The sequence below is a fragment of the Penicillium malachiteum genome, assembly GCF_028827825.1.
Source record: "Penicillium malachiteum strain IBT 17515 chromosome Unknown utg000003l:1.0-4950554.0:1.0-4952489.0, whole genome shotgun sequence".
NCBI lineage: Eukaryota > Fungi > Ascomycota > Eurotiomycetes > Eurotiales > Aspergillaceae > Penicillium > Penicillium malachiteum.
Window position 1 is genome coordinate 1487647 of NW_026643096.1, and position 16207 is coordinate 1503853.

General features: G+C 44.7%; 6 protein-coding genes across 6 annotated transcripts; 4 read left to right on the forward strand and 2 right to left on the reverse strand.

Annotated features, from left to right (window-relative positions):
* Nucleotides 1-944: 944 nt before the first annotated feature.
* N7483_006888 (sugar porter family MFS transporter) lies at nt 945-2977 on the reverse strand (the record flags this gene model as incomplete). Its single annotated transcript, XM_057090325.1, has 7 exons — nt 945-1188; nt 1275-1367; nt 1422-1633; nt 1707-1856; nt 1939-2300; nt 2357-2820; nt 2895-2977. The coding sequence occupies 7 exons, from the start codon at nt 2975-2977 to the stop codon at nt 945-947; spliced, it is 1608 nt and encodes a 535-aa protein (XP_056945066.1).
* A 1392-nt stretch (nt 2978-4369) lies between these two features.
* On the reverse strand, nt 4370-5047 carry N7483_006889 (uncharacterized protein; the record flags this gene model as incomplete). Its single annotated transcript, XM_057090326.1, has 1 exon — nt 4370-5047. The coding sequence occupies one exon, from the start codon at nt 5045-5047 to the stop codon at nt 4370-4372; it is 678 nt and encodes a 225-aa protein (XP_056945067.1).
* A 1281-nt stretch (nt 5048-6328) lies between these two features.
* On the forward strand, nt 6329-7111 carry N7483_006890 (VOC family protein; the record flags this gene model as incomplete). The annotated part of the gene is made up of 1 exon (XM_057090327.1): nt 6329-7111. The coding sequence occupies one exon, from the start codon at nt 6329-6331 to the stop codon at nt 7109-7111; it is 783 nt and encodes a 260-aa protein (XP_056945068.1).
* Nucleotides 7112-7595: 484 nt separating this feature from the next.
* N7483_006891 (uncharacterized protein) lies at nt 7596-8562 on the forward strand (the record flags this gene model as incomplete). Its single annotated transcript, XM_057090328.1, has 2 exons — nt 7596-7847; nt 7912-8562. 2 exons carry the CDS (start codon nt 7596-7598, stop codon nt 8560-8562), a joined length of 903 nt encoding a protein of 300 aa, XP_056945069.1.
* An 874-nt stretch (nt 8563-9436) lies between these two features.
* N7483_006892 (NAD(P)-binding protein) lies at nt 9437-10500 on the forward strand (the record flags this gene model as incomplete). Its single annotated transcript, XM_057090329.1, has 3 exons — nt 9437-9475; nt 9538-9719; nt 9774-10500. The coding sequence occupies 3 exons, from the start codon at nt 9437-9439 to the stop codon at nt 10498-10500; spliced, it is 948 nt and encodes a 315-aa protein (XP_056945070.1).
* A 645-nt stretch (nt 10501-11145) lies between these two features.
* On the forward strand, nt 11146-13104 carry N7483_006893 (C6 transcription factor; the record flags this gene model as incomplete). Its single annotated transcript, XM_057090330.1, has 2 exons — nt 11146-11269; nt 11330-13104. 2 exons carry the CDS (start codon nt 11146-11148, stop codon nt 13102-13104), a joined length of 1899 nt encoding a protein of 632 aa, XP_056945071.1.
* Between the last annotated feature and the right edge of the window lie 3103 nt (nt 13105-16207).

Consider the following 16207-nt stretch of genomic DNA (forward strand, 5'->3'; position numbering starts at 1 on the left):
TCACTTGCCTCTGCCCACGCAGGCGGCCTCCCATCACATTCTGGTAGATGGCTTAAATCTGAAATAAATTTTGAAATTAGACATTTCACGTAATTATCAAGTTTTCGATATGCAGGAGTATAGACATACCAATTGTTTTCGCTCCTGATTTCTTTGATTTTGGAGCGGCTCTGGGCTGCTTCCCTACCCCAGTCTCTCTCTCTTTCTCTTATTGCTTTGCGGTTGATTAGTACTCATTGTTGTATACAGAAGATGGAGTTGAAATTTTTTGGAGTATAGAAAATTGATGTTGGATGAAACAAGATTTAACATAGAAATGGCTCACTATTATGTGGGAAAAGACACAATCACTCATAAAAGGCGCAAGTCTACAACAAAGCCCGAGACCCGGAGACCGTTAGAATGAAAGAAACAGACCTCGAACTTTTAGAGAATTCTCAAAGAGATCAAGGGCGAGGTCAAGATCAGGCTTGTCAAAGGAAGTTTATCAATCCTTCATTCAATTCAATACTCGAGATGTCAGCTTCATGGAGAAGATTTATTTTCTCTTTATCACAAACAGGGCGTCGAAAATCCATCAAAGCGTTGTGAGATCCACCTAGGACATGGTCCACAAATTATGATTAACAACAAACGCCATCTTCTCCGCTCAAAGACCTGTGAGCTCGGATCAAAGGAACAAAAGAAAACTTTGGAAAGAATTTTGACTTGAGAGTACCTTGATTCTCTCTAATGATTGGTGGTAAGGTGTGAATTTGGTAGATTATCTTTATAATGCGGTTCTACTGCGTAGAGGCCAGAATCAACTTGAAGCAGGGAGTCATGATTTTCGAACGTAATCGAAGCAAGGATATCTGTAAATTGGATAAACACAACACTATATAGTAGCACTTCAGAACTCGGACCAATTCATGGGCAATTACATGAATGGCTCGGCAGCCCACCTATGGGCTTTCCTCACTCTCAACTTTCTCACCCGCTTCATGGACGCTCACACGGCAAATAGCTTCCTCCAAATACTCCGGCTTAAGCTGACCATGCTTGTCGTAGCGATACGGCTCCTTGATAGAGATAGTCACAGCATTAAAAACGTTGGTAGATTTCTTGAAGATGGTGTCCATCTCTTCGAGTGAGCGATATCGCGTTTCTGGGAAGAAAAAGTAGACAACGGGGAAGATAAAGGCATTTCTACTATAGTTAGCTTGACTCTTCTTATCATGTGCCACATGAAATGAAGGGACAAAGGAAGTTTGGATACACCGAGTCGGACTTACATGACCGCAAAAATGATGTAGGTCTTATATCCGATACTGTTGAATGCGACGGGAGTGATCATCACGACCATGAAATTGAAGATCCAATTGGCACTAGTCAGAGTGTTAGTTAGACTGTATAGTGATATAATTTAGAATATTTTGTACCTTGTGGCTAGCGCATTGGTAGGTGCCCGAATCCGAAGGGGCACAATCTCTGCTGGGTACAACCATGTCATTCCAAGCCAGCCAATGGCAAAGAACGTGTTGAATACGAAAAGGAAGACAGCCTGTCCGATACCAGCTTGGCTATCATTTAGATGAGTCAATCGATAATTGGTACCCGCCAAGACGGCCATCGAAATTGACATTCCAGCAGCCTGTATTAGATACTCTGTTAGTCGACCAGGTCTGTAAGGCATGAAATTCAAATGTTGTGTACTGTTGACCTACCCCAAAAAGCATGAGTGGGCGACGTCCAACTTTTTCGATAATGAAAATTGGAATAATTGCTGCCATCAAATATTCTGTACCATTGCATGCAGCTAGCAATTTGGGAGTATTTCCCTTTCCAAGACCAATCTCCTTATATAATGAAGGTGCCTGGAGAGATTTATTAGCAGAGCTCAGGAGAATTGGCAATATGAGAATGCCAATATGAAAATGAGAAAAGAGATTATCTCACATAGTAAGTAATCAGATTGATTCCAGAAATCTGTTGGAACATTTGATTGATGTAAGCAAGAGCAACTCGATGAAACTCTCGGTATTCGCTCATTTTAAAAAGACTTTTATATGAGCCCTTGGACATTTCCTTGACTGTTTTCTTAATATGTAGTAGTTCATCTTGGATATAGGGGTCATCTTTCGGCGTCTCATTGAGACATTCAAGGATATCCAAGGCTTCATCATCTCGGCCTTGCATCACAAGCCATCGGGGAGACTCAGGTAAGTTGAGGATAGAGGTGAAAATGATTATTGCAAAGGTGATCTGAAAGGCGAGGGGAAATCTCCAGGCCACCTCAGACTCTCCAATGAATGCCATTCCTGGTTTACATTTATTAGCACGTGGACTTAATTGAATAGTGAGAAAGTCTACTCACCATAGTTGATCCAGTAGCTCAGAGTAATTCCAGCCGTGATTAGCATACCCTCAATCATGACCATCTTTCCACGATCATGGGCCTTTGATGATTCCGACTGCCATGTAGGCACTGTACTTGTGTTCATTCCATTTCCAATTCCGGTCACAATGCGACCCACAATGAAGTGTGGTAGGTGGTACGCAGTACACTGTAGGAGTGCTCCTGTGGCCATAATACAGCAGCCACAGAAAATAGTTCGTCGTCGACCAAGGGGATTTCCAATGAATATCGTCAATATGGCTCCACAGAAGCAACCCAAGTTATACGAGGCGACAGAGATGCCTTGATTCAGACTGCGTTGCGATTTGATAGACGGGGAGTCTGCAATGAGTGGGTCATCTGGATTGATTTCTGGGAAGTACTTGATAAAGGACGGTAGGTCTAGGAGACCACCTGTTATTCCTTGATCGTATCCAAATAGTCTAAAGCATTTATTAGCCAATCAATATGATCTCGAGGAATATAGTGTGCATTCATGAGGCGGCACTATTCGTACAGGAAATCAAGACTCCCAAGAGAGCTGATAGCAAGGTTGAGAGCCCTGCCTCTCAAACCGAAATATTTTGAAAATCCAAACATGGTTGTGAAACGCCACGTGTAGATTCAAAAGCCACTGGCGAAAGTCAATCGGTATATCAAGAGTCAGGGAAAAAGAAATCCGACAATACTCAGGCTATATAGCACTCATTTCATTACAATCACCCCGGTTGGACAAATCCGGTATTCCGGGGTAACTGTATTTCCCCAGCATTGGAAGAATGGCCAAGACCTGAAGCCAGCCATCGATTGCTCGTGCGCAGCGGGAATGGGAACCCCGTGGGGTCAGAATCTGGGGCGGGCACTTCATCCATGGATGAGAGTAGTTTTCTGAGTGGTTCAAGGGTCCACTTTTCCGCCTTTCCCATTGACAACGACGCCTCTGCCGTCCAAGAAAGACCTTCTTGGCGGGTACATCTAATGGCCCCCGTCATCCGTATAGCCTCGCTTGGCGGCGTGGCATAACTTGGCGGCTCACTCCGAAGGGGACGTGCAAGTGTCATGAAATAGACGGAGTCTCAATATGCCATCCAGTTCATTTCCATGATTCCGGTATGGTCCGAACAAGTTACCAACCAGCTGGAGGCAATTTATCTGGGGCCTTACCTCGTATTTGAATATTATTTCTACGTCATAAGAGTAATCCGTCAAGTTCAAATCTTATAACAACCTTGGACACACTTCTGGGCGCCCAGCGAGCCAAGAAGCACTCGGCGAATTATTCATAGGCAGAAATACTACTCGAGATTGTTTATGACGAAAGCGAACTTCTTAATGGTTCTCGTGTTTCTTTGGCCATGCTGCATTTGATTACTTGCATTAGGTACAGGATAATTCCCCAATTGCATCGAAAGGATGCATTAGGCGTCGAGTTTCATATGAGCTTGTGCTTCGCAGTCTTAGCCTAGAATATCAAAACCTATTATGCATGTGGGCGCGTCAGGTCCCAAGTAGGTAGACACCACTCATTTCCTCTCCTCCATGCTCTATATAAGACTCATTATCCTTTCAACCCTTGGAAGTTCTTTGTCCCTTCGGCATTCGAAGGTGTTAGCTCTAATAATTAATGCATTATTGCTTGAAATGAACGGTAATGCACCGTTTTAATCTCCATTAGCCAGTTCGACCCTGTGATCCAAAGCGACCAACTCAAACTGCCTGAAAGCTCACCCTTTCATTCATATCCTTTTCAAGAGCGGTAATTTCCTTATTCTATCTATGTCTCTTCTTCAAGTTCCTGTCTTGGGTGCATCATGATGCGTGTGTACTAGTAACTTAAAAAAGATGACGATCATTGCCCTGGCTGTGTACGTGCACACTTAGAGAGAGATGATCTACAAAGAAATTCATTGGAAGCTTGTTGTATGCCCAGGTGTTCGTTCAAATATTGATTCCGTCGGATAATCTCTAGGGTAACAACAAAACAACTTGAAACTAAGCCACATACAATTTGGGCGCACTGGCAGCAGACTCCTCTGAAGGAAGCCTGAAAATCACCTTCAATGACTTCCAACCAACGCGAACAACATAAAAGCTTAGCGTACTAGACGAAATCCATGCTAGCACGAGGCAAGCCACCATGATCTTGGGTGGAATCCACCCAAAAGTCTCGGCAGGGTCAAATTTCATCTCCGTCTTGAACTTCTTTATATTTTCCAAGGCCTCTGGTATGTCAAACTCGATCCCATTCTCGGTGTCTGCGTCCATCTCCGCAATGGCATCGCCGTAGATATGGAATGCATATACAGCACCCCCCAGCACGGTCAGCCAAATCATGATGATCATTTTCAATAGCACTTCCCATATCCAGGCACAAGAGAAGATGAATAACACGAGTGCATCGAGTCGTGATTGGTGGTGATGCGCGCTGCTTAAACGGTATACCAAGGACCCACCCCAGATGTCCTTCCGGACCGTCACAATTAAGCGACAAACCAGCCAGGTCAGGAGACTGGTGGAGAGACAGAGGTCGAAAAATTCCCATTCGTCTTCTTCCATAACGAGAAAATCGATTTTCATAAAGCCCACAGCGGCGGCTATCCAGAGGCTGAAAATTCCGATTGTAATAACCTTGTGGGCCCGGATGACCAGGGTGGTGAGTGTGGGCGACATTGCGATATTTTCTGGCCTTTGCCAGAAGCTGCCTATTCAAATGTTTGGAGAAAGTGAGCGATGGCAGAATTTGAAATTTTTAAGGAGGAAGTTCTATAATATTGAATCCGGACTCTTTTCATCTTTTTTTAAATGTTGGCCCCAATTAATATCGCCCCTCCACTTTGAGGCTTAGCTTGCCCGGCGAGTGGACAGGTTTCTTTATTTTAGCCTCATTTTGCATTGCTGCCTGGATGGTAGCTTGCACGCCTCGCGCTAGTGGTTAGTCTACCGGGCTCTGATTTTATCGACCTTGGAAACGATTGGGCAACAGGCCGGTAAATTCCAGTGGAAGCTAATTTGATGTTTTTCTCGGGGCTTTTCGGTCACGCAGAAACAATTCAAACACACCACTCGTGCGAACATTTGAATATGTACGCAAGCAAGGCGTGATTAAAATGTTGGAAGACACGAACGCGTCTTCAGGAGAATCAAGACTCGGGATCTCGGGACTCAAGTGCTAGCGCCCCGGGGCGAGGTGATTAGTAAGCGTCATATATCCCGCCCGCGGGACCGGGGCGCCAGCGATCTCGGGACCTCCACCTGGGCACAGGGGCCGAGATGCCTAGATGCTTGAGCGCAGGCCCCTAACCAACATCCGGGCATTTATCAGGCGGCAACAGCTAGTAGGACCATAGATGCCTCACAAACTGCATCATGATGTGGTGCCAGTGATTCCGAGTCGATCGTGTTCCGACGCCAGGGCGTGCCAGTGATTGGACTTGGTTGGTACCTGCTAACACTTCCAAGGTTATGCGCAGGTATATCATGATGTTAATACTAGAAAATACCTCTGAGAGATGTATGCCCTTCAAGTTGAACTTGAAGCACTTGAGTGGAAGATTCAAATGTTAGTATCTGAACTGAGCAAACTGAGCAGCGGACCTCGTGTATATATTTATGTACTGGTAGGACCGATAGTAGATATCCACTGCACATGTGGCAACTTCCAAGCCTGAGGTTCAAGTTCGTGCTCAACTTGACTTATGCAGAGGTTAAAAATTACAAACTTGAATCTCACTGCACATCTGCTCCTCTAAGAAGAATTGGCGCTCAGACATGTTCAAATGTCGTTATTTTGTTGGAAAGTTGAATCATCTGCGGGGGTCTTCTTACTCCGCAGCTATCTAAAGTGGTGCGGGGAACTCTCAAGGAGTCAAGTTACACCTCTCACTCATCTCCTTGTCTTCAAAACTAAGTTTGTGACAGTACCCATACATTTGAAAGTCTGGGAATGCCAAGATGTCTAACAACACCCCACTGATTCCCATCCTCGATCACATCGTCGTTCTCGTGTCTCATAAAACTCTCCTCGGGATCGCCGAACACATCGAGGGCCAGTTCTTCCTAGCCCCAGGTGGAGACCATGCCGATGGACTCACCACCAACAGATTGATTCTACTTCCAGACGGCGTTTATTTGGAACTCATTGCCTTCTTTGACGATATCGACCCCGAAAGACGCCAGCAGCATCGCTGGGGAAATGAGGCGGAAGGAACCATAATCGACTGGGCTTTCACGTTGCCCACAGAAAGCGACTTCAAACTTATTCAAAAGCGAATCGGAGACGCAGACACAGAATTTTCCTATACAGATCCCATCCCTGGTGGTCGCACAAAACCAGATGGCACTGTCCTAAAATGGGCAGTCTGCACTTCGAGAGATGCACAAGGTAGTACGGTGGCACCAGGATCTCTACCGTTCTGGTGTCTTGACAGAACACCTCGCGCGAATCGTGTGCCTTACGAAGTAGAGCCATATCTGACTCAGCACCCTAATGGTGTTCAAGGTGTCTTATCTGTCTCAGTGCAGATTCCTGCTAGTGACACTTCGAAGTTCAAAGGGGCTTATGATGGGATATTCGGTGGCGATTGGCGATATCAGGTTCCGTCTGGCTTTAAGTCTAGCCAGCATAGTGTTTCTCTGACTGAAGGTGAACGCTCGATTCATCTGGTTTTTCGTGGACCAAGACCTGGACAAGTTGAGCTGCTACCTGGTCTTCTGCTTCGTATTGAGTCAGCATGACCTTGTTTGGAATCTAGAAAAACTTGAAAGAGTCTGATATTTGATACTGTCTCTTCTGTTTCTTGATATATCAATTCAAGTGTGATCAATGAAAAACTGATGATTGAGTTTCTTGGTAACTAATCTGGGCTTTCAACTCAAGCCCGAGTCTCTAATCATATCGCGTTTATTAAGCTCGGTCTTGGTTTGAACCCCGAGACGTGGCGATGACATAATGATTTCAATAAGCCCAGGGTTCGAGTTGAATTCTGCAGTATTCTCATGATTAACTGAATTTCAAATATTCTAAATTCATCCATTCATCTCCCAGAGAATCATTCAAGGTACTATATAGTCGCCAGGTGCCGCCTCCACCTCTAGGCTCTGATACTAGACCTCAACTTGAACATCTGAAAATCTACAACATTTGAACCTTCAAATATTGGAAACTTGACTTTTTCAAGTTTTTTTACAACTTGAAAAACTCACATCTCTCACCGTGAAAATGCCAGCCGTTCTAATTACTGGCGCGACCGGAACCCAAGGAGGCTCGATTATCAGAAACCTTATCGCCAAAAAGTCCCCCTTGGAGATCCTTGCTGTCACGCGAAATACCCGCTCTTCATCTGCCCAAAAGCTGAAGGAGTTATCATCCAACATCAAACTAGTTGAGGGAAACTTGGACGATCCTGCAGCTCTTTTCCAAAATGCACGTGAGGTGACGAAGTCCGCTATTTGGGGAGTCTACAGTGTTCAGGTAAGCTAAGCGTCTCCTGTCTACCAATTCTTATCGAAGACTTGGTACTCACTATAATACAAAGGTTGCAATCGGCAACAGCTCACTAGAGGAGAAGCAAGGAAAGGCTCTCATTGACGAGTCATTGAAGCAAAATGTTCAATACTTCGTATACAGCTCTGTGGATCGAGGTGGCAATGCATCTTACGACACTCCCACCGATGTTCCGCACTTCATAAACAAGTACAACATCGAACATCACCTCGTCCAAAAAAGCAAAAATACAGATATGAAGTGGTTCATTCTCCGCCCCTCGGCCTTTTATGAAAATCTTGCGCCCAGATTCTTCGGGAAGGTCTTTGCGACCAGTTTCAAAATGGCACTTAAGGGCAAGCCCTTGCAGATGGTAGCGGCCGAGGATATCGGATTCTTTGGAGCCGAGGCTTTCATGCACCCAGAGCAGTACCAGAATGATGGTCTGTCACTTGCTGGAGATGAATTGACATACGATCAGTTTGCACAAATCTTCGAGCAAAAGACGGGCCAGCCGATTCCTTTGACATACCGGATTCTCTGCTCTGTCTTCATGGCATCAATGAAAGACATGGGTTATATGTTCAAGTGGTTCCATGACAGCGGCTATAAGGCAAACATTCCCGAGTTGAAAAAAATCAACCCAGACCTCAAAGACTTTGGGACATGGCTTGAACAAGACAGTGGATTTGCGAAGCACTGAGACTGGCTCAATATTTTTCTGTGTAAATTAATGTGGAATCTCTTATATGTGGCGATTTGATTTCGGTTATTGATTCAAAAGAAATAGATCTTGAGTTTCCATACCATAATTGCATGTTTCATTCTCCGCTTCAACTACCTTAATGTAACATTTAAATGACTCGAATCTCAAAATTTAAAGTTGGATCAAAGGGAAATATTTAGGGCCAGACCTTTTTTTTTAATAGAGAAATATAGGTAGTATCAGACAGATCGACGTCTAAATAGAAATAAATACAATCTAACGAAGTCTTAAGCGGCGTCACTCGCAAGTGCATACACCAGGTGGAAAACAACGGGAATATTTCTTAAGATGGAACAAAAAAAATGTGAAGTCTCCCACAAAATTGATGTATTGGTTGCTGAGAAGAGGGAAAAGCCAAACTTTTGAAAAAATTGCCCGTCTGCTAGTTGATAACTGGAATAGATTGACGCATAGTTTGAAAGCTCAAGTGATATATCGACCACGGTCTGTGTGGCATCACATTAGATGATAACAAGTTCAATAATCTACTAGTAGAATAGTATAGATCCAAAATTGGGGTCACAAATTAATCATCTGGCTCTATTTTTCATAAATTGAGACCCACTATTTGATTTTTGGCGCATTTCAATCCACTCGGCTCCGTGTGGCGATAGTTTACTGCTCGGTCTTGACCTCAAATCCGATATATGACAAACTTGAAGGTGGAGATAGCCACTCGGCGTGCCAACTGTGAAGCTCCGAGCTGATAAATTATAGGACAGGCTTTTACTTAAATTCGTCGGATTTTCATTCCCAAGCGACTTTTTTTTAATTCGTTAACCTTATCAACATTTGAATAGTATTGATCACCATGGCGAATACTACCACCAGAAGAGTAGCTATCGTTGGGGTATGCGTTTCATACAAACTGCCATCAATTCTTCACAGTGGCTAATATTTGCACATCTTTAGGCTACCGGTACTCTCGGCTCTCGGATTTCTAGTACCTTGAAAGCCGCTGGCTATGAGGTGACCGCTGTCCAACGTAAGGATTCGGGCAAGTCTACACCCGAGGGATTCAAGAGTGTCAAGGTAGATTATGCAAAGAAGGAGGAACTGGTATTGATCTTCAAAGGACAAGATGTTGTCATCAGGTACTTGAACTCCATGATCTTTTGGTGCTTGAAAATTAGCTAACTCATGCTTAGTGCCGTTCCCTTCCCGACCCTTGACTCCGAGAAGATCATCATTGATGCCTGCATTGCTGCATCTGTGAAGCGCTTTATTCCATCTGAATTTACAACTATGATGGAGTCGCCTTTGGCCATCAATCTCCCTGTGGCTAAAGACAAGGTTCTGGTCCGCCAGTACCTTACCTCTGTCATGGCTAACGCCAATGGTCCCACTACCTGGACCTCAGTCAACAATGGCGCCTTCTTGGACATGACTCTTCCGTACGGCGTTCTGGGGCCCAACATCATGACAAAGAAAGCTGTCTTCCACAACGGTGGAGATAATAAGATCGCTGTCTCACTCCTGTCTGATATCGCCATCGCGATCGTTAAGCTTTTGGAGACTGATAGCGCCTTTAATTCCGCCGCCAATCAGCCTGTATATATCTGCTCCGCTGCCATCACCGAGCGGCGTATGACCGAACTAGTTTCTGAGGTCACTGGTATCGATTTTGGTACTCCGGAACAAGTTTCAGTCAAGAAACTGATCGAAGAGTCAGATGAACGCCTGAAGCAAGGTGACAAGTCTGCTATCATCAACTACTATTTCCAAATGATGTATGAGGAGGGATATAAGGGGGGGAGACTTCATGGAATTCAACTGGAATGCACGGCTGGGTCTCAGGATTATGTCCGAGCAGGAGCTGAAGAATACCATTCAGGAGATCTTGGGCAAATTTGTTTGATAATTTATATGCAATAGCGTAGATTTATCAAAGCTGGTAGATACTGATCTTTCAAATATTCTCTGTTCAATCATCAAAATCACTTCCGCTAGTTCAAAATTTTAATAGTATCAAATTAGTAATTCGAAAATTTGAATCGAGCTTTTCAATTGGCCCTTTGTTGGACAAGATCAAAATCAATAAGCTTGGAAGGCATGCTCATAATTAATTAGACTTGCAAGGGTGTGAAGAAGGGTCTACGGGTGGTTCTTGGAATGTTGCCAAGGCTCTAAACTCACCGCCCGGTTTGACTGATCAGACGGTATATTGTTATTCCGTCTGCCGTATCTGGGCTAGCGTATCGGATTGTTGAATTGCATCGCACATTTTCCACACTAACCTTGGAAGGACGACTACCCAGGTGGACTCGTCTCCACCTGAGCAATTCCATATGCTTACCAACCGTTTCTCAATTGACCCGCCCTAGATCTACCGCATTGGAAAATGGCCTCTTGTGAAACATGAACACATACTCCTCGGACCCCAACATTATACCTAGAGGCATGTGGTTTGATTATGACGACCTTGGAATTGGCTCCTCATTGAAGTGTATGACTGGAATTGACTGCAGGCTGAAGTTCGGTGCATCTATTGAATCTCACCTCGATTCAAGTGGATGAGAGATGATGTCACGAAGCTGCCTTCGCTGCCACGAGCGGAAAGTTCGCTGCGACCGAGAGCACCCCTGCGGTCGGTGTATTCAAGCTAATGTGGAGTGCTTCTTCCCGGAGAACAAACGGGCCCCACGTAAGTTGAATCGACCTCCAGTTGCGACAATCTTAAGTCAACTTAGACACTTGGAACAAGAGATCAAGCGATTAAAAGCCTCATCTGATGTCAATGACAATGCATCGACTCCTCGCACGCAGGCCTATCATGGGGAAACCCAACACGCTCATATAGCTGCGCAATCTCCAGACGCTCAAGCCTTTATCAGCGACTCTGTCATTAGAGACCAAGGAGATCCCCATGTTCAATCAGGCAACGGGGTCTACCAATCGACCGTCGGTGCACTCGAAATGGCTCATAAACAATCATCCAATAACGTTTCAGAGAACAGCTCATCCCATGAAATCGTTGATGGTCAATTCCATTTGCCCTCGGTAGGAATTCTGGGGCTACCATCACGGCCAAGATCTGAGCCGACCCACGATCTTCCCCTTGAGCCGCTACAGATCCAAGCATTATGGAGTATCTTTAAGAAGAATGTCGCGCCCATGATGTCACTTTTGCACAAGCGTTCAATCGAGGCCATGATCCACGAAGCGTGCGCACAGGCCGTATCGAGTCTAAATTCTCCCTTGAAGGCCCTGATTCTAGCCATATCTTTTTCAGCCATGGTCAGTGCAACGAAAGAGCAATGTTTGTCAATCCTCAACCAGGATCGTGATTTATGCATTTCCAGAACTCGTCTTGCTGTGGAGCAGGCTTTGGCAACAGCGAACTTGATCAATGCCAAAGAAATTGAGGTTCTGCAAGCTGCAGTGATTTTTCTTTTGTGTCTACGCTGGATTGATCCCAGGATCGCATGGGCAGAAACAGCCATCGTGATCCGTGTTGCACAAGGACAAGGCGTTCATCGTGACGGCCAATTTTCGGGGCTAACTCCGTTCAATATCCAAATGCGGCGCCGTCTGTGGTGGCATATCTGCATCCTTGACATGCTCTGCTCCGAAGATCAAGGAACTGACACTCAAATCAGACCAGAGATGTTCGATACTAAAATTCCCTCCAACATTGATATTGACGACCTCTCACCAGAGATGATCATGCCGCCACACTCTCAATCGGGGTTTACTGATATCACACTATGCATCATTCAGTGCGAGATGATGATCAACTTGTATTGGGCAGGCGTCAATTTAAACCTTGAGGCTACTCCATCTCCCGTCCTTGAGCAAGAAAAAATATTGAGCTCTCTAGCTACTCGCATTGAAGAACAATACCTACAAGGATTTGATTTGAACATCCCGATACAATGGTTGACGGCTGTCATTGCTCGTCTTTCCCTGTCCAAAGCGCGAGTTGTCAGCCTTCTCAATAATCAGAAGACAAAAAAAGCCCCAGTGGCCACCAATGACGAGCTATTTCAAATGGCTGTCGAAATAGTCAAATTTGCCAACCTGATACAGAAGAACGAGGCCACAGCACAGTGGGCATGGCTTTGTAAAACCTACAAGCAGCGGCATGCCATGGCGTTTATCCTTTCTGAGCTTTCTGTTCGTCCAATTTCATCAGAAACAAATCAGGCATGGGATGTCGCTTCGGAGATTTATAACCAGTGGCAAGAAGAGGGTCTCGCTACTGGTGATAAAACTCAGACTGACCTCTCGTCTTTAATGGAGCGTGCCACCCTTTCAAGAAAAAGAAAGCTGGACTCTCTGGAAATCCCGCGTGACATATCCACTTCGCTACCCATCCCGCAGTCTATTCTCCGTGACAGGCTTTCGGCTCCAGCACCTGCCACTGACCCAGATATTGAAAATTCATCTACTGGTTTCTCAACAAACCTAAATTATCCTTTGGACGGAGTACCAGAGTTCTCTTTTTCAGCAATGGATTGGCTATCAGGGCCTCTCTAGGGATCTCCCTGCAAGACATGGTAAATCGTTAATTGGGTTCTTGATCAGCGATTTAGAGTTTGTGAATCTTGGACCTCGCACCATCCTCCTCATACTTGTCCACAGAAACCCTTGTGATACAAAATATTCCAGCTCCGAAGCTTGAATGAGACATGAAGAAAACCAGACAGGTCAGGAGGAGGAAGCTGCAGACTCCGAGATTCACAAGCCAAATCGAAGGTCAATTTTTATCATCCTCAAAGGGCGACCGCAATGGCTTTAAATATCGCAGACTGCTGTGTACTGATTTCATTACATACATTAGGTAGTATTTCTAGGACAAAGGACGTCTGGAGGCTACATGTGTTGGATGAGTTCTATGCGTCTGATGCTTCTGCCCACGTGATGTTACCGAGCCCTGGGCTTACGCAGAGGTCCTTCAACTTGAAGTTCCAAGGTTTATCATCAAACTTGCTGACGCTGGCACCCTATCTGCTGCCATGTGTATGGTGATCATTAGATTATTGTATTTCCTTTTTATAACTTGAACTGTTTCAAAGAATTGAGCCTCTTTAAAGGGCCATGCTACCAATGGCTCGCTTCCTTTGGATATAAAGCCGTGAATGCCAGATGTGATTCGACCGTCAAAGAGAACGTTGCAGAACTCAGGCCCATCAAAATTCTACTATAAGCAAGTGCACACTCTGTGTGTTTGTGCATACGTGTTCAACTTGAAGTTATAGCACAATGATTCATCTGCTCCCTCTGGGGCTATTCATTGCTACCAAGTGCAACTGTTTCAAATCACATCATCAATTGCGCACCTAGGTACTACTCACGGCCAGGCTGTCCATATGTACGTTACGGTGCATTTATCATAGAACTAGTAGGAATATCTACATGTATTTACTATCAGTCCAAATGTTGAGATATCATAAATTTTGTCTTAAGGCATAGTGAAAAACAACCTGAGAATTCCGAGAGTCTATAGCATACTCCTGGTAGTGTTTTAATCTCACCCTATTCTAGATTTGTCGTAGTATAATGTACTTCAAGTTATCACGTTGAGTTTTCCGCACACAACGTTGGACCCGGAGGTACTCCTTTTTCCCATGCACGCACATAAGCACCTGCTTTTTTGATTCGTATACCCAGAGCTGACATACTAGGAACTATCTGATATTTCAAATATTACTATGTACGTACAGATTTCGAGGTCGATATAGATGCAGTTGAGGATCGCGTTGCGGACGAAAGAGACTCGGGAATAATTTTCAAGACAACCATATAAAATTTCAACATTCTACATGGAGAGTCCTAGGCCGTGATTAGAAGAGCATTTCATGTGGTTCTAGCACGTTAATTAGTATATGCAAACAATCAATTTCACACTGACCGTAACCTAGCCATACTTCAGACCACTTCCCCTCGCGGTGTCAAGCGTCAATCGCCCTTCACTCTCCCCATTTTCCTTTTGACACTTTCTTTTCCTTCCTCTTACTCCTAAATTTCTGTTAATTCTTCCTCTCTGTTCCTATCAACCACATTTTTCCATGGCCAATTGCGGCCACAAGCTCCAAGCGTGTTTCAGACGTGTGCTTTGGATCCTTGAGGCCATCCTTTCTTTGAAGCATTACACGCCGGCTTCTCAAACGTGAGTACCTTTTCCAGGCAAAAATTTGACAGACTTGGACTCTCAGAGCGGCAAAAGGCCGATGGACATCGAGCCTTTGAGTTGAGATTGTGTTTCACTCTGAATCAACATGTTTCCCCACTTCAATCGACTTCAACTTCAAGCCCGCGTGTCGTTCTCAATGAAGGTGAGTCTCGGTTAATGTTTCAAAAGATGAACACAGTAAGTACTTATTTCCAATGAGAAATGATGAGATTCTTCACTTTCTTAAGGCCCGGTGACCTTTTGAAGACAACGCATGTACCTGAGCGAGGATTGACCCATACGTTGAGAATTATGTCGAGGCTAACTCCATCCATCTTCTACCAGTCATCAACATTCATGGCCATTCTTGAACAACCAAAGCACATCGGCCTTTGCGAGGGAACAACACATCACCAACAATAGCTGGGTTTCCTTTCCAACACATGATGATCAACCTTCAATTAAACCTGTCTCTCTGAATCTCAAGAACAGACTGATGATAACAACATTATCTGAGCGAGGATTGGCTGCCCACTTTGTTGAGACTTTTGTCAAGGCTAACCCCATTGACCTTCTAGCAGTTGTCAGCATTCAGGATTATTCTTTGATAAACAAGGCCTAGGTGGACCTTTGCGACGGGACAGTATATCACCAATGATAGGTGGGTTTCCTTTCCAAACCACGATGATTTTATCATGTAGCCTGTCTCTCTGAACCCCAATGATGGAAAAAGACATGCCTTGAGCGAGGTTTGGTTACCCACTTAGTTGAGACTTTTGTCAAGGCTAACCCCATCTATCTCCTAGCAGTTATTAGCTTTCATAACAGTTCTGACAGCGGAGCATGGAAATTGGCGGTAAGCAGCACATCACCAATGATATGTGGGTTCTTTTGCCAATGACCAATGATGATAATCTGATCACAGTGTGTACACTGAGCTCGGGAGCTTACTGATTATAAGTGATCTGATCTGACCATGGATTGGTTACCCACTGAGTGGAGACTTTTGTCAAGGCTAACCCCATTTATCTTCTAGCAGTTATAAGCATTCGTGACAGTTCTGACAACGGAGCATGGACCTTTGCGGTAAGCAGCACACCCCCAGTAATAGGTGGGTATTTCTTTCCACTACTTCATGATGAACATTGGGTATTCTGAGTCCTTGATGGACAAAAAATGACAGCGTATTAGCTCTGAGCGAGGATTGGATACCCACCTAGTTGAGACTTTTGTCGATGCTGACTTTTTTTTCGCTGTGCATATATTGTTTCCAAAGTCCCCATCCAGAGAGGGCCTTTATTGAGGCTCCTTAGCGAAGAATAACAACACATTGAACGACTCGGATACGGTGCGGACGCTTCATCTTCTCGATTTTGAGCGATATTCGGGATCTTCGATTATTCAAACTTGCGGTTTGGGGAATATACAAAGTTTGCCAGTCTTGGATCAATGTCGTTGAACTGGAAG